At 42.8% G+C, this 26,264-nt stretch overlaps 1 protein-coding gene across 3 annotated transcripts in view; it reads right to left on the bottom strand.

The window, feature by feature from the left end:
• Window positions 1–26,264, bottom strand: part of ARF3 (ADP ribosylation factor 3) — a 146,480-nt gene that overhangs the window by 117,649 nt on the left and 2,567 nt on the right. For all 3 annotated transcript variants that reach the window (XM_044083788.1, XM_044083789.1, XM_044083790.1), the window contains exons 2-3: window positions 25,578–25,833; window positions 24,976–25,086 (exon numbers count right to left, since the gene is read on the bottom strand). In XM_044083788.1, the coding sequence (XP_043939723.1) occupies window positions 24,976–25,086; window positions 25,578–25,725 (259 nt within the window). In that variant the 5' untranslated portion in view covers window positions 25,726–25,833. The remainder of the gene's footprint in view (window positions 1–24,975; window positions 25,087–25,577; window positions 25,834–26,264) is intronic.

Here is a 26,264-nt window from a genome sequence, read left to right as displayed (position 1 = left end):
TTTTGCAGCAGAATCTCTGGAGAGGATGCCTGAAACAGGAGGTTATCCAAGTAAGGAAATACTTGGATCCCCTGAATCCTGCAAAAAACAACCACAGAAACAAGGCATTTGTTGAATACCACTGGGGCAATACAAAGGCCAAAGGGGAAGGCAGAGAACTGAAAATGTCAGGAAGCAACTGAGAATCATAAAAATTTCCTAAAAAGGGGTTGGACTGGGATGTGGAGATGCATCCTTGAGATCCAGAGACACCATATAAAGCCAGACGAAGCAAGAGAGGGAATAAAGTCTGAAGAGACCAAGAGGGCACCTTCCGAAAAGTGCTTAGATGAGACAGGTCTAGATTTGGTCTCCAAGTACCCTCTCCTAGTACTAGAAACATCCTGGAGCCCCCCCTCCCTCTTTGGGACACAGGCACTTCTTGAATAGTACCCCCAGAGTCAAAAGGTCTTGAAGCACCTCTAGAAAGGAGAGTTGTTCCTGAGGGGGAAGAGAACACCCAAAAAAAAGGGGGAAAGATTTCCAAACCATGAAACACCCCTGTGTGGGACAGGACACAGGAATCCTGCGTAATCTGTATCCGGGGAGAGGGACAGAAAAGTGGCTGGAAGAATGGGATAGTCAGACAGCATCTGGTTTATCTGGAAAAGTAGACTACTGAAGTCTGAGTAGCCTCAACAGGAGAAGTCCGCTTGCAACCCTTTTTACCCTTAGGAGGAGAATGAGACTGCCTGCAAACAAAGGCTGGCTCATTCAAAGGAGGTTACTAAACTAGTAAGCCTAGCCATGTTAATCCCAAAGTATCCCAATTTGTTTTTTTTTTGGTAGCTGGAGTAGTTTCTCTGAAATTTAGGCACAGGGAAACAAACACGTTTAAATTCATGTAAAGCCTTGGCCTTATCCTGAAGGGACTTAAAACATAGGCAGCAGCTTCACCAAACAAGTGTTTGCTATCAAGGGGTATTCATCAACTTAGCCTTAATATTAATCGGGCAAAGGTTGAAGCCGAAGCCAAGAATACCTCCTCATCACTGATCCAAAACAGGCAGCCCTAGAATTAGCAGCTGCTGTACCACAAGTACACTTTATGGAATGAAGAGCCACCTGGAAGCCATTAACTGGGAAAGGGCAGAAATTTTACCCTCAAGAGTCTGGAAAAATCAGAAATAAACTGTCAAGCCTGAGACAGGACAGGACAGCTAAAAAAATAATTGGACATATGGGTCTGATAATGAACTGCCCTAAAAGCCACGGTAGCAGACGTATAAATCTTTTTGCCTAGACTTTCCATGGTCTTGCTATCTTTATCAGAGGGCAGTAACTTGGGAGAAGAAAGCAACGGACAGGGTGTAGATCACAGTGTATGATAGATCTTTAAGAAGCATTCCAGTCGGTGGACACGTGCATACAAGTACTGAGCATGTGTAAGCAAGAGTGCCATTTTGAGTTAGCAGCCAGAGTGAGAGCATGCATATATGCAGCCAGAGTGAGAGCATGAATATATGTAGTCAATCAGTTGGATAGTTCAATTATGTTCAATGTCCTGCCATCCACCCTGATGCGTTTGTATGCAATAAACTACTTAAAAACCCAAGCCTTATCACCATCTTAATGCACATAAGACAAGTGACACTGTGTCGATCCCAGAGTCACAGCCATGAATCAACCGATTAGAAATGGAGGAATATACATAAGTGGATCATCCCAACTGCTCAAACGACTTGCAAAACAGGTCAGAAAAATTCCAGGTAGTAAAACTTGCTTAAATGATTTCTCTCTCCACAAATATAAAATGAAGCACTCAAAACGAACTTATTAAATGAAATGCCTGAAACTGCGACATATTGATACCAAAAATATTCAAATTAAATTATGAAAACGTTTGAAAAAATATTCAAATTAAATTATGAAAACGTTTGAAACAATATCAGAATCACATAAAAATGTACAGAAGGGAAAGTGACCACATTTTTTTTCACTTTTTTTTCATATTAACGAAAGCTATTCGAAGTATCCAAAAAGTGTGCAGTGTTTGCAAGTGTGTGCAGTATTATAGTGCAAGTTACTTCAAAGTACAGTTATTTCATAGAATATTTCACACCTTAACCTATGTTATGACAACCAATATATTTTTATTTGCTTCCATATGTTATATGAGCCAAGTTGGGCCAATGTATATGGATGTAGCCCTTTGCTGTTAAACAGTTGTTGTCTCTCAATATATTTAAAACTATTACTTCTTATCGGCTTGAGTTTTGACTTGCATAAACTCCAATTTCCTTAGCTCTGTTATAGGCTTCTATAATGCAATCTTTACTTTCATTGCTTCCGTATTTTTTTTAATGGCTTCTTTAGAGACAGAAGCCCCTAGGAGTGTTATACCCGGGACTGCGATGTGGAGGGAGCTTTAAGCTAATATACATGATGTAGATTTGAATTAAATTAAAAAAAAAAAGGGGGGGGGGTTATACCATAACCTACGGGAAAGTTTTCAAAGTGTCCAGTCTGAGGGAATGCTCATTTTTGGAGGGGAATGTCTTATGCTGGACAGTGGCACAGGAAAATAACTTTCTTGGGTGGCGTAAGCTACGGTACCTTGCTGGCTAGGCTTACGTATGCACTTGGGCCGATAGCCTAGTACCTACCTATGAACACAGTACAGTCTTTCAAGGAGTTTATTGTGCATCTGAATATTATTACAAGTACCTGGTGTGTGTGTGCATGTTTGTACACAATTACAAGGGCCAAGACTGCACTGTTTTACTATAATCTGTGGGCATGGCAGAAAGATTTTGCAGACTTGTACAGCTTGTGTTTGATAATATTGTAGAAAATTGGAGAGAGCAGGAATATGATATTTTCATACAGGCTGTTTTTTCTGACATGATGCATGCACAAAAGCATTTATTCTGCTTAATTTAGTTGGTTCACAGGCCATTGAAAGTGTTCATTTGTGTATGCACCTGCTGTTTGCAGGGGTGGGGGAAACTGCCATACTGTGGTACAGGTTGAAACGTGAGAAGACCCATTCATTGACAAATTTCACTTTACCAAAAATCTTCATTGCTAGCCACATTTGGTAAGCCATTTAGAAGATGCAGCTTTCTGAGAATGCCATTTGGAATACATTCTGCCAGTGAAGTCTTTCAGCAGGTGATGGAGCAATTTATTTCAGGCTATCCATGTGTTGGTATAGTAGATTATATTCTAGTAAGATGCACTGGTGAAGTTGAACAGGACAGAAACCTCAAGAAAGTTTTGGAAAGAGCACGTTAAGTGAATTTTAAGCTGAATCCTCAGAAGTTCAAAGTCAGGCTACAAGACGTTACTTTGGTCACTTGTTTACCAGTTCAGGCTTATGACCAGATCCTTCCAAGCAAACAGCTATTCGAGATGCAAGCTCCAGACAATTTTCGAGCCCTCAATTTTCTTGGCATGGTCAACTATCTAGGCAAGTTCATTCCAGATTTAAGCCAACTTTCAGCACCGCTAAGAGCTGGCAAGCAAAGATGTAATTTGGTCATGGTCAGAATGGCATCAGAGTATTTAATGTCCTGAAACAGAAAATTGACAGTCCACCAATTCTTAGCTACTATGTTCACAAACCAATTACTCTTTCCTGGGATGCTTTTAAACATGGTCTTGGTGCAATCATTCTTCAAGAGGGTAGACCAGTACCCTATGCATCAAGAACTCTTACCCAAACTGAGATGGGATATGCCCAGACAGAGAACTAGCTTTTGGTGATTGTATTTGCATGTTCAAAATTTTATATTTATGTTCAAAGTTTTATATTTATGGTCGACCTATACAGATCGAGACTAACCACCAACATTTAGTCACTATTTTCAGAAAGCCTATGCATACAGGTTTCTGCCAGATTGCAATGCATAATGCTCAAAATGCAGAAGGACAATTTTAATCTTGTTTACAGGAAAGGCAAACTTTATCTTGCTGATATCTTATCCAGACAGCATTTAACGAGCAACTTGATTTTAAGGTCATGGAAGGGAGAAATTTTTATTCCACGTCTCAAATGAGCTCTGAACTCGCACAGCTTCATCATCCTGGAGAGTGTCCCCAAAAGAAATCTCTTCAAAGGGAGTATCAGGACTGGCAGATTCCTCTTCCTGAAACTGGTTTGAGATTGACCTACTTCCACAAAGTGAAATCTTTCTAATCCATAGTCCTTCCACAAAGTGAAATCTTCCTAATCCATAGTCCAAAGTTGAGGGAATCAAAGAGTAAGCAAGGGATGCCTCATCTGAATCCAGCTCCTCCTCAAATCTGTTCCCTGGGTCTTTTAAGTGAGTAGAGGACTGAAGAGGGCTGGAACAGAAACTCCCTGAGGAGGTTTCAATGCCATCAAAGCACTAAACATGTTCACTTTGTGGATCCTTAGGAACAGGAGTAATGCTTAGTCTTTTGCTTTTTCTTCAATGGAAAGTCCAAATATAAAAGTTTGAAGGCTGACCTAGAACAGCATTCAATAATGGTAGTACAGACTTCTAATATTTGAGGAACACCCCTAGGCCCCTCGGAGATAAATCAGCTGTGGTTCCCCCTGAACATCCAAAATGGAAGACTGCAATACTTCCTTGGATGTGCTTAAAGTCAGATGTCTGCTGGCCTCCATCCCAGTCACAAGAGAGGAATCCAACAATAAATCCGGGCAAAACTCCAGGAAAAGACATCCAGTGGTAGCTGAAAAGCAAAAGATTCTGGCCGAGGCTTCTTGGCCGCCTTCACGGATGGCTGTCCCTAGAGTGGGAAGTTTCTTCCAGGGTGTCTTTCACAAGAATCTTAAAACGCTGGTTTTCAAGCTGGAACGCCAAAGAAGAGAGTCTACTATGAAGGGCTTTTGGTAGAAAGGCCTGACAGATGGAACAAGACATATGGTAGTGCAAGGTGCCAAAGCAAAAGACACTGTTCGTGATGGTCTTTATGAGGAATCTCCCACACTGGCATTTACCCGTCTTGGATGACATGAAACCCCGCAAGCAACAAAAAATGGGACACTTATCTGAATTGGCTTGGTGAACCAGCAATGGAATACGCTTTCAGACAGACAAGAGATGGCATTCAGACTGGCGGCAAAGAAGTTCTGAGGATGGTACATCCAGACGTCCTTTAGACCACACACTATGCAAGGAGCATGTGTGTGATGTAGAGTATCTTTAAGTAACCTAAAGGTTTTGGTATACTGGCCAGACATCGGGCCGCCCTTGGCAGGAGATCCCTAATGCAATGAATACTGCAACAAAGAAATGGAAGGACATCAAAAGAATATAAGACAAAGAATCAGTGGGGCAGGGGTAGAAACGTACATTGTGTCCAGAAGGTTAAAGAAGAGGGATGCTACCATAACTTCTTGCTCTGGTTCCAGAAAGCAACTACAAGAAAAACCTAGACAAAGAGTTTTTACTGTGTGAGACCTTAAACCTCTTGTACGGACAAGCCCATGGGATATATGCAAATATGCCCATTAAGGATAGAAAGTGTTTCAGCTATATGCCTTCTGAATGTCCATGACTTTTTATTTCTTTTTAAGTCTGTGGATACATTCAGGCCAATAAAGCCAAAACCCACCAGCTGTGGACGTGCATATTTCGGCCATCATAGGACCTCCTTTGGTTTGGATGTTAGCTGGGATATTTTGCAGACACCATAAAAGTTATGAACATCAGCTAAGTGTAAAGACCTTGCGTTTCTAAAGTACAGCCAAACAGTTCATTCAAGCTGTGCTGATGAGGTCATAAGAAGGCCAAAACATGCATGTCCACAGCTAATGGGGTTTGGCTTGAATGTATCCACAAAGGCTTATAAAGAAAAAGTAAAAAGTCATGGGCATCCGTAAGTCATATAGCTGGTGCCAGTGCACAGTGGGAGACTGACACTATTGGAGAGACCAAAAATTCCTCACAAGGAGAATTCAAGGTATTCGGCATCTGTCCCATGTGAAATCACTGTCATTTTACTCTGTTTCATACAAACTACTTGGAGGCAATATTGACTCTGCTTTTTTGAAAATGCTGCATATCATAAGTCCAATGGCTCATGGGCTACTCTCTCTAAAGACCTTAACCTGGTATGTGACATTAATAGAACCTGCTGAAGTGATAGGTTTGTCTCCCAGAGATTACCTCACCTTTGGAACAGACTCAATTCAAGTCAAGCAGAACACCTCTGTGGCCCTCAGAGTGCAATCTGGTTGACTGGATGGGTAACCGTAAATTTACCCCAGGGGTTCCACCCGTGTCTCGCTTGGACACAGGCAATAGGTGCTGATTGTGGAAACAAGTGCAGAACTTAGCTAGGCTTGTAAAGGCAATAGGGCCATTAGCCTAGTAACTTCTATGACCTTATGAACTAAGTCACACAGACTCTGAACACTGCACAGAACCATAACAATAGCATCATTCAGGACGATGTGGACTTAATTACAAGCTTAGTAGGTTGGTCAGGAAAATGCATCTTAATGACTCCTGATTAATTCGGTGCCAGTGATGCATCCTTCAAAACATATCTTTCGTTCTCTCAATAAAACAAGACATGAGAATGGAAAGAACTGCACCTGTACAGACACTAGCATTAAACTGATTAAAGAAAGCATAGCCCATTGTTTACTGTGGAAGAGGATCTCAACAGTATCTTAACCTAAGCTATTCTCCACATTGCTAATCAAAGGATAAAGGCAGAAAAAAGAGAGAAGGAAAAGCCATACTGTGCACACTTAATACGATAAAAAGACGACATCACTTTCACTACTGTCCGATATTCCATCACCACCAGAGGTGGGCCAAAGAGCTCTCGCCTATGGAATTGAAGGCCTGGAATGTGTCGTAAACATAACTGATGACCCGACTGTGCTGAACCAGACAAAAGAACAAAAGAAAACAGACCAATGAAATTGCTAAAACAGAACAAGACAGCATAATTGCAAGTCATATTCTAAAATAGGGATGAAGCATAAGAGAGTCAGAAAGCCCGTTAAGATTCAGAGCAGTTGTACAAATGCCAAAGCCAAAAGACGAGTAGGTATTAGCTTGCTTGTACCTAATAAGTCTAAGTTAAGTAAGTCTCTAAAAAGCTGTAAGAGTAACATATTTTATGGGAATTGAACTATGAATACAAAATGCGTTTAGAAATGCAGAAGAAACTATGTATAGCTGCAACAGAGTTTAAAATATACTACGACGTGAATACTTAAACCAAGTTGCAAGCAGCTAGTCAGAATGGCATACGACCTGCAATATTAAAAAAACAGACCGGCTACCTACATGTCAAGAGCATTTACACACAAAACCAGAGATGCTCAGATAATAAATGAATCATTAGTAACAGTGCACAGATGAGAGAGAGGGGATGTCCACAATTACATGTCATGCTAAAACACAAACTATTACAAAAGCATATTCAGAAAGTCTCCATACAAGGCATCTCAAAGACTACAAAGTAATTTACTAAATTTACAGAAGTATGATCGGAAAGTGAAAGGAAGGCCAAGCTAGAAAACATACACTTATCAGGCATGTTGACTAAAGCATATTTACCAGAGAAGCATGAAGAACTGCTAGAACAACTAGAAATTCTCTGGATAACTGTGGTTAAAGAAGATACAGTTTTCAGTCTGTAAACGCAACAGCACAGAAATAAGAACAGAATATGTTGCAATGACAGGATGGACTCCATAAATAAAAAAAGAAACAACTTGCATTCCAGCTTTAATGCTACTTTCTGTGCCTACATTCTCAAGACCAGGGATACCCAAAGTGTTCCTATAACATCTGACAATGGTTACAGTCAAGAATCCATAAACAGTTGTGCATCACTGGAAGTTGAAACAAGACTAATCACGACAAACAGGGGGGCAAGTGAGAACAATCCAAACTGTGAAACATCTCAAAAGGTTGATGGCAACTGCCTATGAAGATGGCCATATACAATTCTGGAGCATAAAAACACTCCACTGCAGAAACTCAAATGTATTGCCAATTCAACTGTTCACATACAGAATACTGATAAGGAAATTGCTTACTTTACTGATCCTAAAAAAAAAAAAAAAATTGCACACAAGGTAAAGGAAATTCTAGTGAGAAATGATCAGACACACAAATACAGTCAAGACTGAAACTGTATGCAAGACACTAACAGCTTCACAAGCTGAAGAGTGACAAAACCCATGGGAAGATTTGCAGAGGAAGCAGTAAGTTCAGCTCTAGGCCAGTTGCTCAAGATCCTACATGGTCTGTAGACAACACAGAAAACTGTACAGGAGTAATCGCATACAGTCAGTTACATAAAAATGTACTGAAGTCCACAGAAAACAAGAGACCAACTAGTACTGCCTCAGAATGATCAGCTGCAGACAGAAGCTCCTCAACTCATCTCCAAGCAAAGTCATGCAAGAGACTGACAACTATGACAGTCAACAGCTGCAGGCAGTGATCTCTAGGTAAAGCAAGAACTGTCTCAAAATGAAAATTAGAACACTAGCGAAGAAAAAAGTACGTACACAGTTTTGTGTGAGTTAGTGAGGAAACTAAAGTTGCATTTACTCAAAAGAATTCTGAAGCCAATAACATGCTTTCGATAAAAAGTTAAATTTGACTTAAAAGATTACTGTAAAAAAATCTCAATACATTCTAGTTCAAAATATAAAACATGTACACATACAACCATACAAGGCAATGTACTACCGTATGGTATGAGGGAATCTGTGTGTAGGTTTAAAATATATAAATTCCATTACATATGGAGCTGCAGGTCATGCAGTACACATTCCCTTCAGATGGATGCCAGCCTAAACAAGTCATTGAGATTAGAAGCTCATCCAACATGGTCTACGTTGCTTGTTGAGCATTCTGACAAACATTCATGTTATGGTGGTGATCTAAACCACCATTAACTGGTGCAGAATGCTGCAGTGCATCTTATAAAGGAAACAATTCAGTACCACGCGCCACCACAGCTGCACGTGTAATTGTTATGGATGCCCGCAAAATGTGAGCACACAGCTCCATTATGTATCCTCCTGCACCACACGCTACCCTCACCATTCAGCAGGTACATTTGCTAGTGATACTGGGGGGTTGGTTTTCAGCAACTGGGAAAGTTCAGCTTAAGCCTGGAATTCAACTATTTCATCTTCTAATTCATTCTCCTATTAAGCTCCTTAGCTCTAGATCTTTTTCATATTATCTGACCACTTCTGACAAGTGTTACTTTGTAACATTATTACATACAATTTCGTTAAATGGTGTGTACTTGCGTTTTAACACTACATGTTTTATACAGCTCTACAAAAGAGAAAAATACATTAAGTAGAATATACATAAATAGAATATACATAAAAAGTAGTAGTAAAGAAATGGTGAGAACTTATGGTACACAATATTCAAAACCGGTTTTTAAAATAGTGGGAAGATGACAGAAAGTTGAAGTGTTGACATCAAGTAGGTGTTTGGAGGTTAACTTTTGTGGCTGATTTTAGTTGAAGAGCTACAGGGAGATTATTCCAGGTTTTAGACAGGTGTTATCAAAAGCACTGTGGGACCTTTTATTTGCATTCAAGGACAAAAGCTTTTGAGCAGAGAAGTCCAGATGAAGTGTACCACTGTAAAAGGAATTTACTGGCTGGGCATATGTCTTGGTAGTAAACATTACTGTGTGCAAACATTAGGTTCATAGGTAGGTACTAGGCTACTGGCCCTAGAGCCTATACAAACCTAGCCAAAAAGGTACCCTGGCTTTTGCCACCCAAGAAAAATCATTTTCCTGTGCCCCTGTCGAGCAGAGCCACAGAGTGATCCCCAGGGTTAATTTCCTATTTCCCATCCAATCAAGATTTTTACTGACGAGTGCTAACGAGGAGCTTTGTTTGATATAGATAGGTAATTTGTTCCAGGGCATGGGAAGTTTCTGGGACAGTAATCTATCCCTCCAGCATGTTCTGTTTACAAGGTTAAGTCCCTAGAGAGTGTAGCTCGGAGGGATTGGGATTTCTTTAAGTGGAGCATGTCCAACAGCTCTGGGTTTGACATAGCTTTGTATGTTAGGCAGAGATCATCTCTGAGTAGGCAATAAGCGATGGAGTAAAGCTAGAGTTTTTTTGAGAGTCTTTGTAGGGCATGTGGCCGGTAATCCCCTTTGTGAGTTTTTTCTGCGGCCTTTCCAGTTGTTGTAGAGGTCTTGTGAGGTACATACCAAAAGAAGCACTGTACTCTATAATGGGTCTAATGAGCGATGAGTAGAGGGAAACCATGACCTCTTTTTTCCTGGATGAGAAACCTTTTGTGATTAGGTGTGCCACATAGAAGGATTTCCTGACTACTGTGGTGATGTGATTATCAAAGGAGACACAGGAGACACTACTGTCCACCTGTGACCCACGGTCTCTTATCACACTTCAGGTGTTAAGTAGATTACCACCTATGTGGTAGCTCATGAGTACAGAGTTTTTACCAAAGGGGATGACAATGCACTTTTTGGCATTTAGCCTTAGGCCATGGCTTTGACACCAAGCATCTAACACAGTGAGGCCCTTTTGTAGGATGTCCACATAGTTAGGAGTTTCAATTATGGCTCCTAGTTTGCAGTCATCTATGAACTTAGTTAGCCAAAGACCTTCTGTGTTAGCCTGTACTTCAGAAAAGTAGATACCAAACAGGAGAGGACCCAGAACTGAACCTTGTGGTACTCCACTTGTCACTGGTCTGAAGTCAGATTTGAAGTTTGCTACTTCCACAGTGTAGGTTCCGTCAGTGAGCCAGTTGACAACCCATCTTGCGACATTGGGATTTATACCTAGTTTAGTGAGTTTATCTATAATTCCAGAGTGGGGGATGATGTCAAAAGCTTTGGGGAGACTGCCTGTCTACGGCTTTGGTGACTGCTTCAAAGAAGTCTATCAGATTTAGGAGACATGATCTGCCTTTTACAAACCTGAACTGGGTGGGGTCCAGAGTTTGGAGATTACCAGTGTCTTTGTTTATAAGTTCCATAATGATACATTTCATGGCCTTGTAGACCAGGCTCATCAGGCTAAAGGGGCGGTAGTTCCCAGGGTCCGTGGTGGCTCCCCTTTGTGGAGTGGGATAACAGTCGCTGTGCGCCATTCAGTGGGCACAAAGCCTGAGGCGAGGCTATGATTGAATATGGTGCTTAGGTGGGGTGCCAGTTCATTCTGTAGTTCATGTAGAATGCAGCCTGGGATGTTGTCAGGTCCCATGGATGCTGTGTTCTTGGGCTTTGGAGAGTGTGGTTTTTACCTGTGCAGCCGTGATTACAGGAACTTTGCATTCTTCCAGTATAGAGATGGGCCCTTTATGGGGTGAGGCGGGTAAAGTTAGCACTGAACCTGCCAGGATTTTGGCAGTATCAGGTTGGTACTGTATATTTAGAGCCATTGTGCTGCAACAAGAGCAGATCTGAGTGTTGCCATTGAGATTCTTGACATAGCTATAGAATGCTTTGTGGTTGTCTTTAGAATCTGTGGCGATTTAGTTTTCGTAACTAGCTATGGAGGATTTTATGAGGGATCTCAGCTTCTTACTGAGGCTGACCAAGGAGTTCTTCCAATCATAAGATTTTACTCTTTCTTTGCAACAGTTTTTCTTCTGTTGAATAGTTTGTTTATGGCAGACCACCACCAGATTGGCTTCCTTTTTTGGAGGATAGCATCTTGGTTCAGTTAGGGATAGCACGATCCATGCACTTGTGTACGTGTATATAAAGTGCACTTGTGTAGGATTCAGCAGTCGTACCTCTATTGTCCATCTGCATGGGTGTCGTTAGGCTTGCTGTGAAGTTGGATTTGGAGAAATATTTTTAAGGAGGTTTCCCTAATGGGGGGTGGGGACGGGATGTGGATGTCTAGGCTGATTAGCTGTACACGAGTAGTTAATGGTGGGGTAGTTGTACCTCAATATTTTCCAGTGTCTCAAGAAAAGAGGAGTGGGGAATCCTGGGGCATGGTGGGGGGATCTGTAGCAAGTTACAATTTGGATTGCGGTCTTGCCCAGAGTTAGTTGCACTTGGATAATCTCAGATTAATTATGCTGAGCAACTAGCCTGGAGGTGTGGATATCCTTAATTAATATGGACACACCTCCGCCTTTAGTGGTTCAGCCCAGGTTAGGTGGCGGAAAGGTGTGGTATGAATTCTAGCCTGGTAATGCAGGGGTGCTCTCTGGAGCCTTGAACCAGGTCTCTGTCACTGCACAGATCTTGATGTTCCCCATTTTAAGGAGTGCCTCGAGTGAATGCATTTTGAGGTTTAGACTTCTAGCACTGAGTAGCATTACCCTCAGATTTTGCTTACTTGTACGCGTTACGGTGGTGAATTTGTCATTTGCACCTTGCCTAAAAAAAGGCACTATAGGGGCGGCAAGAGCCTTAGCCAGTATCCAGAATCCCAAGGGCGACAGGTGCAGGCTATCTCCGGCAAAGTACTGTGGTCTTGGCGATCATGGGATCCGGTACCCGTCTGCCTGGGATGACCTTAGAATGACACCAGAAGCTTAGCCAATTGTTTAAGTCAATCATTTTGACCTTGTACTGTGGTATTATTCTGGGTGATGGCAGGATGCTACTCAGGGCTAGGGTCACACCTGCCTGGGCTACAAGATCGGAGAGCTCCTCCATGTAATCTAGGGAGGTACGTCTCGGGTCATTCACACCAACATGGACAATAAGAGTCATATTTGTACTTGTTGTGAGGTGACCAGAGTATGTGCATTATGTGGCGGATCCTGGCACCAGACAGGCAGCTGACAGTTACTTTCTCCTTGTTTAGCTTGGTGAGTGGAACAGTGTGCCCGAGAAGTGGAACATCAGTGTGCCTGACTATAGAGTCACCTATGACTAGAGTGTTGAGTAAGTTGTTATGCCTTATGGGCTGTGGTTGAGTGGCACACTGAGTTTGTGGACTATGTGTCATTTGGGCTGTGTTGGGGGGTGGAGGTTGATTGTGTTTCTGCTTTGGAAGTCTCTGTTGCTTTAGCAGATTTTTATTGAACTTCCGCGAACGTAGGTGTGTACTTTGTGTCGGTGTGTACTTTGTGTTTGCTTCCTGTTTGCTTCCAGTTTGGCTATATAAGTGCATCTCTCACAGGTTGTAGTGTTGGGGGGGTAGGAGAAGAGGGGTCATCTGTGTACATTAGGCAATTGCTGCATTGCCCCAAGATGCCCAGATTCATCAGGTAGACATGAGAAAACATTGGGAGCGGATCCTTAGACATGCCGGATAGGTGCTTATTTATGAAGTACTAAGAACTGTTTTCCTCCAGACAAGTGAGGAAAGAGTGCTGTAGTAATTTGTAGCTTATTTAGCGCTTACGAGTTCTGAACAAGTGCCGAGCTCAAAAAAACAGATTTGAATGCTAAAACTGAAAACTGGCTAGTTCTAAAGGAAAATTTGAAGAGCAGACTTTATGGCACTGGGAATACTTTAACCCTAGCTATGTCACTGGGAATACTTTAACCCTAGCTAAGTGGCGATGCATAAAATAGATATATATATATATATATATATATATATATATATATATATATATGTATATACATATATATATATGTATATGTATATACATATATATATATATAATATATATATATATATATATATATATACATATATATATATATATATATATATATATATATATATATATACACATATATATATACATATATATTTTTTTTAAATATAAAACAGTAGCAAATGAGCAAACAAATTAACCAATAAAAAGCTAAAAACTGAGCCCCATTCCACCAGTCTTCGATTAAGTTCTAACTGCACACTCATGCCACTAGGGTGCAGGGGAACCCTCTTAAAATTTAGTCTATGCTATAGCAAACAAGGTGTACCAATTTCAGAAAGAAACAGTTCAAATAAGCAGGCACAATAAGCCTTTAACCAGAAACTGCCAACTCAGAGGGCAGAATCTACCCTCTCCTTCCACAAAAGTGCAGACCACACCTTCTTAATGTAAAATAATTAGAAGTTATGTACTCACCATAACGTTCCATCTGAGTAGGTGACTTCATTTGGATGCAACCTGTGGGTATCGGATCCGAGCCGGCATTTCAAAAAGCTTAGGCTCCGAGCTCCTAGCTCCTCCCTCTACCCATAATCCCCTGCCAAGCCATAACTGACCTCAGATTGAGTTTGCCTATATAATACTAGAATAAAAAGTATCTAAATAGATGCATAAACTCTTGTTGTATAAAGGTAAGGGGGATGGTTGTATCCAAATGAAGTCACCTACTCAGATGGAACGTTATGGTGAGTACATAACTTCTAAGTCTGAAGTAGGCAGACTTCATGTTCCGGAGCACCGCTGAGCCAAAGGATGCTCTTCCCCTGGAAACATCCACCTTATAATGAGAAATGAAGGTATGAGACTAGGCCCGTGGCTGCCGCGCAGATATCATCCAATGGCACTCGGGACTTAAACGCGGCTGACGTGGAAACTGCCCTAGTACAGTGAGCAGTAACCCTTTGAGGAGCAGGCCTACCTGAAGTGTCATAAGCCTGCAGAATACAATTAGCAATCCATCTCGACAGTGTGACTTTGGAAACCGCATTGCCCATAACGAACAGTTGATCTGATTGTCTATGACCAGCCGTTCCGTGAATGTAAAAGCGCAATTGTCTATGAACATCTAAAGAATGCAGCTTATATTCTCCTTTGTTTTTATAATTGGGGAAAAACACAGGTAAGTGGATTGATTGATTAATATTAGATTCCGAAGAAACTGTTGGAAGTAAAGATGGATTGGTCCTGAGGCACACCCTATCGGGAAAAAAGGAGAGGTAAGGCGGTTTGATGCATAGAGCCTGAAGTGCAGACACTCTTCTGGCTGATGTGATGGCTACCAAGAAAGCAGTCTTCCAGGAAAGGTACTTTAGATCTGCAGAAGCTGCAGGCTCAAAGGGGGGAGCAGTAAGGGCCTGTAGAACTAAGGATAGGTCCCAAGGTGGTATAGCTTCTTTGACCGGTGGCCTCAACAGAAAAACTCCTTTAAGAAAGGTCTTGCAAATTTTCGCAGTCATAAGGGGAGCTGACTCATGACCCATATGATAATGGGAAATCGTTGCCATTTGTACCTTTACCGTGGAAGAACTAGCCCGTGGAAGAACTAGCCCCTTGATGAAAGAGGTCTGTTAAGAAGTCCAGTACCACAGACATAGGTGCTGAAAAAGGATCTATACTCTTCTGGACCGCCCAAATAGAAAACCTTTTCCGTTTGCTCCGATAAACCTTCCTAGTGGAAGGTTTATGAGCCGCCACTAAAATGGCCTTGACAGGTGACGAGATACCGGGAGTCCTAATCAAGGATGGAACTGGAGCAGCCAGGCTGCCAATTTCAGGGTGTGTAGATTCGGGACCGGGAGTCCTAGAGGATGGGAGATGAGATCCGGGATCGGATCCAGAATCCAGGGCGGATTCACTTTGTGAGATAGGCATAAAGGAGACCGGGAGGCCAAGCATGCACCAGAGCGTCTCTCGGGGATTCCCCAGGTGGGGGAAGTAGAGCGAAGAAACTGTCGCATTTGGCGTTTGAGTGAGAAGCAAAAAGATCGCAACAGGGTTGCCCCCAGACGGCAAAAATCTTCTTCGCTACCAGAGGATTGAGAGACCACTCGCGGGGAAAGAATGGTGCGACTGAGCTTGTCCGCAAGGATGTTGGATTTTCCCGGAATGTGCATTGCTACAAGAAAGCGTTTGGTGGAAATTGCCCATTCCCAGACTCTCATGGCCCCTCGACAAAGGGGGTAGGACCTGGTTCCTCCCTGCTTGTTGATGTACCAGACTACCGACATGTTGTCGGTCTGGATCGCAATAGTCCCTGTAGGAAGAAGGCTGTGAAGTGCTTGCAACGCTAGGAGCACTGCCTCATCTCCAGGACATTTATATGCAACGAGGTCTCTTGAGGTGTTCCACGTGCCTTGGACAATCTTGCCCGCAGAATGCCCCCCCCACCAGAGGCGAGAAGCGTCCGTAGTCACAGTGGCTCGGGGGAATGTTGCACAAAAGGGTCTCCCTGCTAGAGGCTCAAGAGACTGGAGCCACCAAAACAGGGAGTCCTTGCATGCCTTGCTGACCACTATTGGGCTGTTGAGAGAGGAGTATAGCGGGGACCACTGGACCTGTAGGGTCCATTGAAGAACCCGCATGTGTAAGCGAGCATGAAGTGGAATAGCTGCTGCCATTGATCCCAGGGCCCTCAGGACCGAAGCTGCTGTCGGAAACGGTTGTAGGACTGCTGTAATATGACACTTCAGGCTGGACAGCCTGTCTGGGGTGAGGAAGGCCCGCATTGATCTTGTGTCCAACCTTCCTCCTATGAAATCTGTAAGTTGTGTGGGGTGCAGTAAAGATTTTTCCCAGTTTATGGTGATGCCCAGCCTTGGGGCTATAAGAAGGAAATAGTCCCTGGCTGAGCACAGCAGATGCCTTGATGATGCCGTCCTGTAATCCCTGGAGTCTCAGGTCTGGGGGCAGAGGTGAGACCGAAGGGGAGGACCCTGAACTGGTAGTGGCTGGCTCCCAGCCGGAAGCGAAGGAACCTCCTGGACAGTCTGTCCATCCGAATGTGGTAGTACGCATCCTTGAGGTAGAGTTCTCCCATCCAATCGTTCTCCCGCAAGAGGGGGAGTATAGATTGTAGGGTGACCATCCGGAACTTTTGCTTGGTTACTGACAGGTTCAGTAGGGAAAGGTCTAAGATCGGTCTTTAGTCTCCAGTTTTCTTTGGCACCAAGAAGAACCTGGAGTAAAACCCTGATCCGCTCTGATCTCGGGGGACGCGCTGGATGGCTTCTAGCAGCTGCTCTATTTCGACAGCTGCTGCCTCCCTTTGGTCGGGTGGTACATCGGGGAGGCTGCGGGATCTGGGGATTTTGCTCAGGGGAATGGTATAACCTCTGGATATCACACGAAGCACCCAACGGTCTGATGTGATTGACTCCCAAGAAGTCAGGTGCCTCGAAAAACGCCCCCCGACTGCCTCCAGAGACGGACAGCCAGGCAACCCTTCAGGGCTGTTGCGTGGGTCTGTCAGAGAAAGGTTCTCTGGACCCAAAGTTTCTAGGAGCCCCTCTGCCTCTAGGACTGCGACCTCCCTGTCCTCCTCTGCCACGGAAGGACTGGTTATCCGGACCAGGTTGGGACTGCTGCGACTTCCGGAACCACATCTTCTTCTGTCACTTTTGGTTCTTCGAGAAGGACCTCTGGGGAGCTGAGAAGCGGACTCAGACAACAGACAGCATCTTCCCGTCCTTCTCGCTCTGGACTAACGTTTCGCGAACAGTTTTGCCAAACAAGGCAGAACCATCAAAGGGGGCATTCGCGAAAGTCGCCTTGAAGGGCTCTGCGAAATCACAGTGGCGGAGCCAGGCCTGACACCTCATGACTAGGCCCGCTCCGCTAGCTCTAGCGGCTCCCTCGGTAGCATGAGAAAGTAGCCGCATAGACGTATTGGAAACCGCTCTAAGAGTGGCCATACGGGTTGAGTACACTTGTTTGTCCTCACCTGACATGGACTCTGGGGGGATGCAGCTTACTCTTTAATCAGGTCCCGCTGCATCCTGATAACATGTGCCATGTAGTTCAGCGCTCTCAAAAAGAGAAGGTTGCTGAACTAAAAACTCGCTTCCCAATGTGATCCATCAAGCGGGACTCCTTGCCCGGAGGATGCATAGAGGGACTCTCCTGTGCTAACTCCCTCTTCGTGGCTGCAGCCATCATCATGGCATCTACCGGGGGGCCCTTGCTCCAGTGAGTGCGGTCAGCCGGGGGGGCTCAGGATATGGTCTGGACGCTTGGGTATAGGCTCAACGGTGTCCGGATCCTTCCATGCTCTGGTGGATATAAGGTCCACCACAGAATCGGCAGGAGGGGAGACCCAAGAGGTAGATGGGCCCGCCTCGAATGCCTCCAAGAACACAGACTCGTCTGAGGAGGCCTTGGGGGCAAACCACCCCCCCCCGATCCTTAACATTTCCATAATGTCTCCAAAGGAGATGTCTTCCGGGGGTGATCTTGGGGAGCCCTCCCCTTCATCCAAGTCTGTGTCTTCGGTAATGGACTCTGGGGAGTCCATGTGCCTCCTTTTGCACTTACGCTTCCGAGGCACTTCCTCGGGGGGACTGTCCGAGGGGTCCTCTTCAGCAGCTAGATGTTCCAAGGGAACAACTTGGGACATCGAGGCGGGCTGTCCCTGGGACTGGCTGATGGGAGCCTGGCCCAACTGCAAGGGAGTGCGGGGTGGAGCCGTGGCAGGGACCGGGGGTCCAGTAGTCCTCAACAGCGCCCTTTCCACTACGAAGGCCGAGGGGGAGCCAGCTTCTCTAAGCCCCGAGAGCCGACCCCCACTCGGATCCGAGAGACCGGTGTGCTCCGACTTAGACGGAGCCGAAGACACACCAGCTCCCTCGGCTCCAAGAGGTCAGGTCCGAAGTACCCGAAGCACTCAAGGGATGGGTCGGATCAGAGGTGTGCTGACCTATCGGATCCGACCCACCCCCGGATCCAACTCTGCTCGGCAACGACAGCTCCGTACCCAGGGTGTGGGTCGGAGAAGGAGCCAAGGGGGTGAAAAAAGGGGTCGAAGCCCCTCCCGGATGGGGGGGGCTAAGAGCACTCCCATTTGCATTTGGGCCTGGATGAAACGCCTCATCATCCGGTCCATGTCTGCTTCGCTCATGGAAAAGGTGGATCTAGATGCGGACCTAGAGAGCCGCCTCGGGGACCTCACAGAAGGGCTAGCCTCCTCCTCCTCGGGCCCAGAAGAGAACCGAGGAGGAGGAGATCTAGAAGACACAGGGGAGGCCCGTTTAGACGGAGAGCCGTTTGTGGTGCCTCTCCTTCTCTTTCTCCCTTGAAGTCTCCCTCTCCTCCGGCTTTTTTGAGGGAGGTTGAGTCCCAGCCGGGGGAGGGGAGACCACAGCACCCGCTGAAGGCTGCTGGCTAGTAGGGGCAGAGGCCGGAGCCGCACCTGGAGGGAGAAGTCCCGCCAGAACAAGCTTCGACCTCCGCTCCCTTAAAGCTCGGGGGTTGAACCCTGCACAAATGGTACAACCAGATGACAGGTGTGCAACCCCCAAGCATTTAACGCACAGAGTGTGGCCATCCGCTGGGGACAGCTTATGGCCACACTCGGTACATTTAGAAAACACTGCCTTATGGGCTTCTGACATCTTAAGCCCTAACAGGCCTAAAACACACAGTATACACAAACTACGCAAAACCCGAAGAAAAATTAAGATAGCGAGAGGAAAGCCTAACACATACACTCTAACTAAATTATGAAAGTTTAAAGTTTTCAAAAATTTTTAGTCAAAACTCTTATCTGTAACCAGGAGCTCGAGGAGTCTGTTGCAACTTGAAAAGCGGCAAACGAAATATGGGGTCAGTAAGGGCTTGGCAGGGGATTATGGTAGAGGGAGGAGCTAGGAGCTCGGAGCCTAAGCTTTTTGAAATGCCGGGTCGGATCCGATACCCACAGGTTGCAGACAAATGAAGTCTGCCTACTTCAGATCTGGCCCGAAGTGCTTAAACCAGAACCAATACACAATTTTAGAACAAGACACTAAGCCTTCAATCAGCAACTCCCGATGTAAGCTACCGGTCCTACCACAACAGTGCAGACCACAAACCTTCTTAATGCAAAACAACTGGTCTGAAGCCCAAGTGCGAACAGTAGCTCAAAACTGAGCCCTGTTCCAGCAGTCTTCAGACAAGTTCTAACTGAGCACTCCTGCCATTACGGTGCAGGGGAACCTTCGCCAAAAATGACAGCATGGATAAGTGCTTAAGTTATACAAAGAGTTAGATTCAGCATGCCTGAGTCTAGTCTATGCTACAGGAAACAAGGCACACCAATTTCAGAAATGGTTCAAATAGGCAGGCACAATAATCCTTTAACCAGAAATTTCAGAAATGGTTCAAATAGGCAGGCACAATAATCCTTTAACCAGAAATTCCCAGCTCAGAAGGGCAGAATCTAACCTCTCCTCCCACAAGAGTGCAGGCCACAAACCTTCTTAATGTAAAATAAAGCCCAAGCGCTTAAACCAAAAGGCTTAGAACACTTACAATTTAATCATGCTACTACTAAGCAGTAATAAATGCAGCAGAATAAATACAATTTAGTACTTTTATGAAGAGGCAAAAGCAAAATAAAGTGCATTTTTTTTTTTATTAAAGTGCAAGGAGAGAGGAAGGAAAAGCAAAAGAAAAATTCAAGGTGAAGAACCTGAGTGGGTTGGCCTTCTTAAATGTTCTCTCTGTATTAAGCAGAGTGAACACCAGACTGGGAGGGGTGTCCCCAGATCAAATGTACAGTAGGGGTGGGCAACTGCAAGCCTCCAACTATAACACTACAAGAACAGGGTGGGAGGGAAAAACAGTTTCAGGACAGATGAGAAACATAAAACAATGCCAGAAAATATATATAATAATTTGGTCAGGGAAAATGAAGACAATGCAGAACTCTGAAAATTTTAACCTAGCAATCAGCTATATATTTCTAGATTGTTTGAGAATCACACATCCAGAACACCAGGAGTGATTTATTCAACTAAGGTGAGGGTCAGAATACATGATGCATAAAATAGACTAGATAGGAAGAAGTTTGTTTCTGTGGCTTTAGGTTACTGCTCAATCATTTAGCTACTGGCTTCTAAGAGACCTAACTTGAGTGTTTTTTTTTTCTTAATTATTTGCTAGAAAAGGGTATGAAACAGAATTTCATCAATAACACACAGTAGTTCGATTTACAAGACTATTTCAAGTTAGGTATTGTTAGAGTAAAGAATTTTGATTTTACCTGTATGGTGTAAACTAGGGTGAAATAAATTAATTTTGTTCTATTGTGGTTGAGTAGTAACTACGAATTCTGTGGCCCTTGCTCAGCCAAATGATGACTGATGATTTGTACAGAGATGTTGAAGACTGTATAGATTATAGTTGAATCTTCAGTGTAAAGGAATAGCGGACAGCATTCAGAAGGCTGAGAGAAGGCTGTTAATGAAACTACTGAAAAAAGTAGGAGGACCAAGAATGGATTCTTGAGAGATTGAAGATTATTGGTTTATGAGAGACTTCTTGATGCAATTTTACACATTTGGTTTGCAAACTATAGAACACAATTTCTGGATGAGGCAAATTTAAGACATTTTGTACAACTTTAGAATGAGAAACAATTGTCAAAATCTTTGTGAACAGGTCTTAAAGTGGAAGAGAAACTTCCCTTCATTTCTACCTGGGTCAATCACAATGAGAAAGGATAACACTGCTGTAGACATGTTGTGATGAAGCCAGAAGCCATGGGGAAAGAATGTTATTGCTTAAGATCTGTTAAAACTAGGGGTGTATATATTTTCCAGGATTTTTTTTTTTTTTTTTTGAGAGAAGGGAAAAGGATAACGACTAGGCAGTAACTGGACAGTTGTTTAGATTTTTCACCTTTGTGTAGAAAAGATGTTAACTTTGTTCCTACAGTTCTGGGGCACAGGCATCAGGAAGATATATTTTTTAGAATGGATACTGGATATTGTAGAGGTTCAGCAGCAGTGTTTAGGAGTTTGGCAGGCAGACCTCATCTGTAGCTAGGCAAAGATGTTTTAATTTACTGAATTATTTTTGTATGGACTTTGGTTGGGACTGACTGATGGGAGAAGGATGGATATAAAGTGGAGTATAATGGAGGCAATTAAAACAGCCTGGCTGGAACAAGCAGCGACATAAATTTGCTAGGAGTTTAGATTATTGAGCTAATTCAGGATTATTAGCTTGTTAACAGAAAACCAGAAGTGTTTTTTTCTTGTTGGATTGGATGTGTTTTTCCCCCACTGAACACACAATTCTATGAAGGTTTGTATGTGGATCAAATTACCTGGGTATGTGATTACCTGTTTATCTTGTAATGCTCTTTTGTTTCATGTGCTAACCAGAGTGCGAGATCAGATTCGATTTTTTTTCCTTCTTAGGCCATGCAAATTTTGAGAATGGAGAGGAAGAAATTACTGAATGTTTCCCACTGCTTTATCTAGAGACAGATAAGACAAGACCATGTGAGAAAGGTGACAAATGAGCTGTAATTAAAGTTTTTTTTGTTAAAGTGACATGTGGCATAGACAGATTGATCACAAAGAATCTGGGAGGGAAATGACAGCAAACATTTTGTCTGGGTTGTTGGTCCAGTCTGACGTCATGTTTGTTAGACATTTTTGTTAAAGCTAGTGGGGCTATTAACAGTGGGAAACATAATTACAGGACATGGAGATATTTGCTAATTTAAGGAAACCCAGTCACTGTTGAGGTTGCCCAAGGAAAGTGTTTCAGAAGTGTTGAAGCCACCCAAGAAAGTGTCTTGTAAGGATGGGCCACTGTTAGGAGAAACATACTGTAATCATGCAAATGGACTTTCCAGTGTTAATCATTAACAGGGTTATTAGAAAGATGTTCAGCATTACTAGAGAGAGTGGTAAATCATGAAGATAAGGTGCTATTATTCAGCAAGATTCACCACCCCATTTATCTATACAATCTGGTCAGATGATGCTGTACCCTTAGGACAGAATGCCAACATCTTTGATCTCTGGTTTTGGGCCACATTTCATTGCCTGCAATGATACCATGAGCGTGTGTGGCCATATAGGCATGGAATTAAAAAAAAAAACTAACAAACTACAAACAGTTATAGCAAAGAGCTTAAATCGGGTCCAACTGACACAGAAAACAGTAAACATTTTAAACATGAAACGAGGTTACCTGATTTTAGTGGTGCTGAACAAAGACAAAGGTCAAATAACTCCACTTTCAAAAGCAAATTACCGAGTGTAATAATCAAACCAATTATACTACCACTATTTTGTCTCACTCAAAATTCCAAATCATATAAATCGCAACCTGTTTAAAAGTGTAAAAGTTGCAGTTAAAGGTACAACCCCCCCCAAACACACACACACACACACACACACACACACACACACACACACACACACACTAATCCATGGTGCACAGACTACAGAGACAAGCTTGCATACAGGTAGGGACTGTTGGGGTGGAGGGCACTTATGGACTTTTGACTAGTTAACTGTGCGACTCGGATTCAATCAGAAGCCCTGACAGGAGCCCAGTGCTGGCTTGATAAACAGACCTTAAGATGCATTTGCAATTCAAACAGTTAACAGGTTACAGAAAACTCTGTGTTCCCTTTTAAAGTCTTTGTCTTCTAGACACAAAAGCATTTTCTTCCCTCTATCAGAAGAAAAGAAATAGAGTTGCAAAGTCCACTTTCATCTTGAAATGGTTTACTGAGAATAAACCCACAAAGACCTCATGATGTCATGTTGCCCACCACAGCATCAGTACATTTTACATAGCATATTTAGAAATTCACAGTGAAGGAGCAGCCACCCCCCCCCACCCCATTATTACTCCTACTCAGCACTACAATAAAGGGCACCATGACATCAGAATGACAATGAGTGTGTACTGGTTTAATTCAAGACAATTACTTGTAGATAACTGCAACTAGACCTGCAGAAATATCAAGAAGTATGCAGCATCAGTGGTGTGGAAGGCTTTGCTTTTATACCCTTGACAATTTGGCTTTGATTAGCAAGCAAGAGTGAAAAATATTCCACTGGGAAGATGCATGTCCGCAGACAGAGGTGCAGGCATGTGTGAAAGTACAAGAATGATTAACACCACCACAGTCTACATTACAGGAGATAGTTGAGAGGGGAAACACTCTCTCAATGTCTACAGATATATCTAGAAATGGAGTGAATTATACCTATACACACACAAAAAACATCATATGTTAACTGAAAATTCATTCAACCTTCACATTTAGTAACAAAAAGCCAGTGCAAGTAACTACACATCTAGTTGTGCACCCAAACAATTAGATCACTAGATAAGCGGCGCCCCATACGCATGAATCAAGACTACACTACATATGTATTCATTATCAATTTCAAAAGTAACAGTAATAAAACTCCTTTAGGGATCAGAATGGGCAATATAGAAACACACAGTGCATGTCCCATAGGCACTGCATTTACATAAGGGGCTCTACCCCATCACACCATTCACTGTTTGGGCTCCACCCCTATGCTTCGTTACCCAACATCCCAGTCACACAACACTGACCACAATGCATTGCTCCACAAACTGCATGGTAGTTGTTCATAGCACATTTAACTACAGCACTGGTCAACTTACTGCAGAGCTGACAAAAATGGACAGTGTAGCCACAAGTCAATTAACTGCACAGTCTGCCAGCTGTGATGCAACCATATATATCCCACACACAATATTGTATCCCTTTCGATGCATACAAACAATATACTATATAGATACATATGTACACTATACACATCTATATACAATACATCTTTGTATATTTCTGTTAACACACCTGTCTCTCTATGCATATATATATATATATATATATATATATATATATATATATATAAAATAAATTCCCCCTTCTCTATACATAAGTGTGTATACACCCACACGTACAAATGCATAGAAACACATGTACACATATCCATTAGGTGTAAATACACACACCCAAAAGTATACACATATGCATAAGCAAATGTGTACAGATTATATATTACATACATGTATATTAGGCACATTTTAGGTTACAAAACTGATTTTCTGTTGTGCATGCTTGTATGCACAATTCCCTAGCTTAAACAATGGATGTGCATTACATCAGTGTAAACACTATTTTGCAACATTGTCCACTGAATCACATGCAGTTTTAGTACGATATTTAAGAGACTTCTAATAATAAAAAGGAAAAAACGGAACCTTACAAGTCTGAAATATGTATACGCACCCCAAATTAAAAAACAAACAATAAGCATACTAACACTGCTTCTACGTTTTAAAAAAAGGTATAAAAACAATGGGTTATTAAGAAAAACTGCAAACTTACCCTGGGTGTTCTGAAAATAATGTCTCCAAAGGGGGCGAATTTTGTCTTGGCCGCCCACATCCCAGACAGTGAAGCTGATGTTTCTAAACTCGACTGTTTCCACATTGAATCCTGCAATTAGAAGACATGACTCACAGTTAGCAAGCTGCCAAGGTGCATCTTCTGCAAGTACAAAGCAATCTTGGACTGAAGACCAAAATTCAGTAACTCAAGACTCATAAGCTCTACTGATTCAAATTATGGTCACTGTCAGCAATCCCAGTGTTTGGCCAATAAATACACTTACTAGGCTGTTTGGGATTTATTTCCTTTCTTACTGCTTCATAAAATGAGAAAAATCCAAATTACAATAAAAAAAGCATTTCATTAAATGAAGCAACAAATGGTTTTCTTATTGCTTCTCAAACAGTTCTGGTGCTATTGCTCCTGGTTAAATTTAGATTAGTGGGTAAAGGCCTTTAAAATCTGTCCTCTCTTCATACACATTAGCAGAAACGGGAAGAAGAAACACTAAAACAATCTTTAATAGTAAAAAACCAAAACTGTGCAGAATCTGCGCACATCCTACATTTCTGACAGATGCAAAACCATCACTGACATACCAATGGTAGGAATGGTAGTTACGATTTCACCCAGCTTCAGTTTGTACAAGATTGTTGTTTTCCCAGCTGCATCCAGTCCCACCATCAGGATTCGCATCTCCTTCTTTCCAATGAGGCTCTTGAGCAAGTTTCCAAATATGTTTCCCATGGCCCACTCTTCCCTGACCAAAACACACTTTGGCGTTTAGGAAGCTGGAGAAGGTTACTCCTTACTCAATGTCGCTGGGTGCAAATGACAGAGGACTTGCACTGGTTTCTGGAATCATAAAAGACAGAATTAATATAAGCAACCTGTAAAAGTGCAATAAACACAATCTCACTTGTGAATAAGAAAGTTTAGTGATGCCATCCCTAAAAACTGAAATGCAGATATTCCCATCCACTCCCAAAAATGAATAACTAGAGTTTACTAGCAGCTATTATCTAAGTCACAACATTTAAAGCTAGCAAAATAGATCACATTTGTGTAGTTTGGGCATTGCACTAAGTAAAGCCTGAAACACACTAACCTGGCAGTAAGTTGAACTGCCAAAGGTGCCCATTAAGCAATGTCACACAGGTGACCCCGACAGCTTGTATTAAACTAACACAGATTTGACAAAAGAAATGACTGAAGTAGGAACATTATCAGATCAAGATGAAGAGTTCCGGTAGTTCAAAAGCTCTAGAAGTCATTTTTTTTTTATT

This window comes from Protopterus annectens, chromosome 9.part0 (genome assembly GCF_019279795.1).
Source record: "Protopterus annectens isolate FY-2018-M chromosome 9.part0, PAN1.0, whole genome shotgun sequence".
In the NCBI taxonomy this organism is placed as follows: Eukaryota; Metazoa; Chordata; order Ceratodontiformes; family Protopteridae; genus Protopterus; species Protopterus annectens.
The sequence above is the reverse complement of the archived record's forward strand: the minus strand, read 5'-3'. Positions and strand labels throughout refer to the sequence as shown.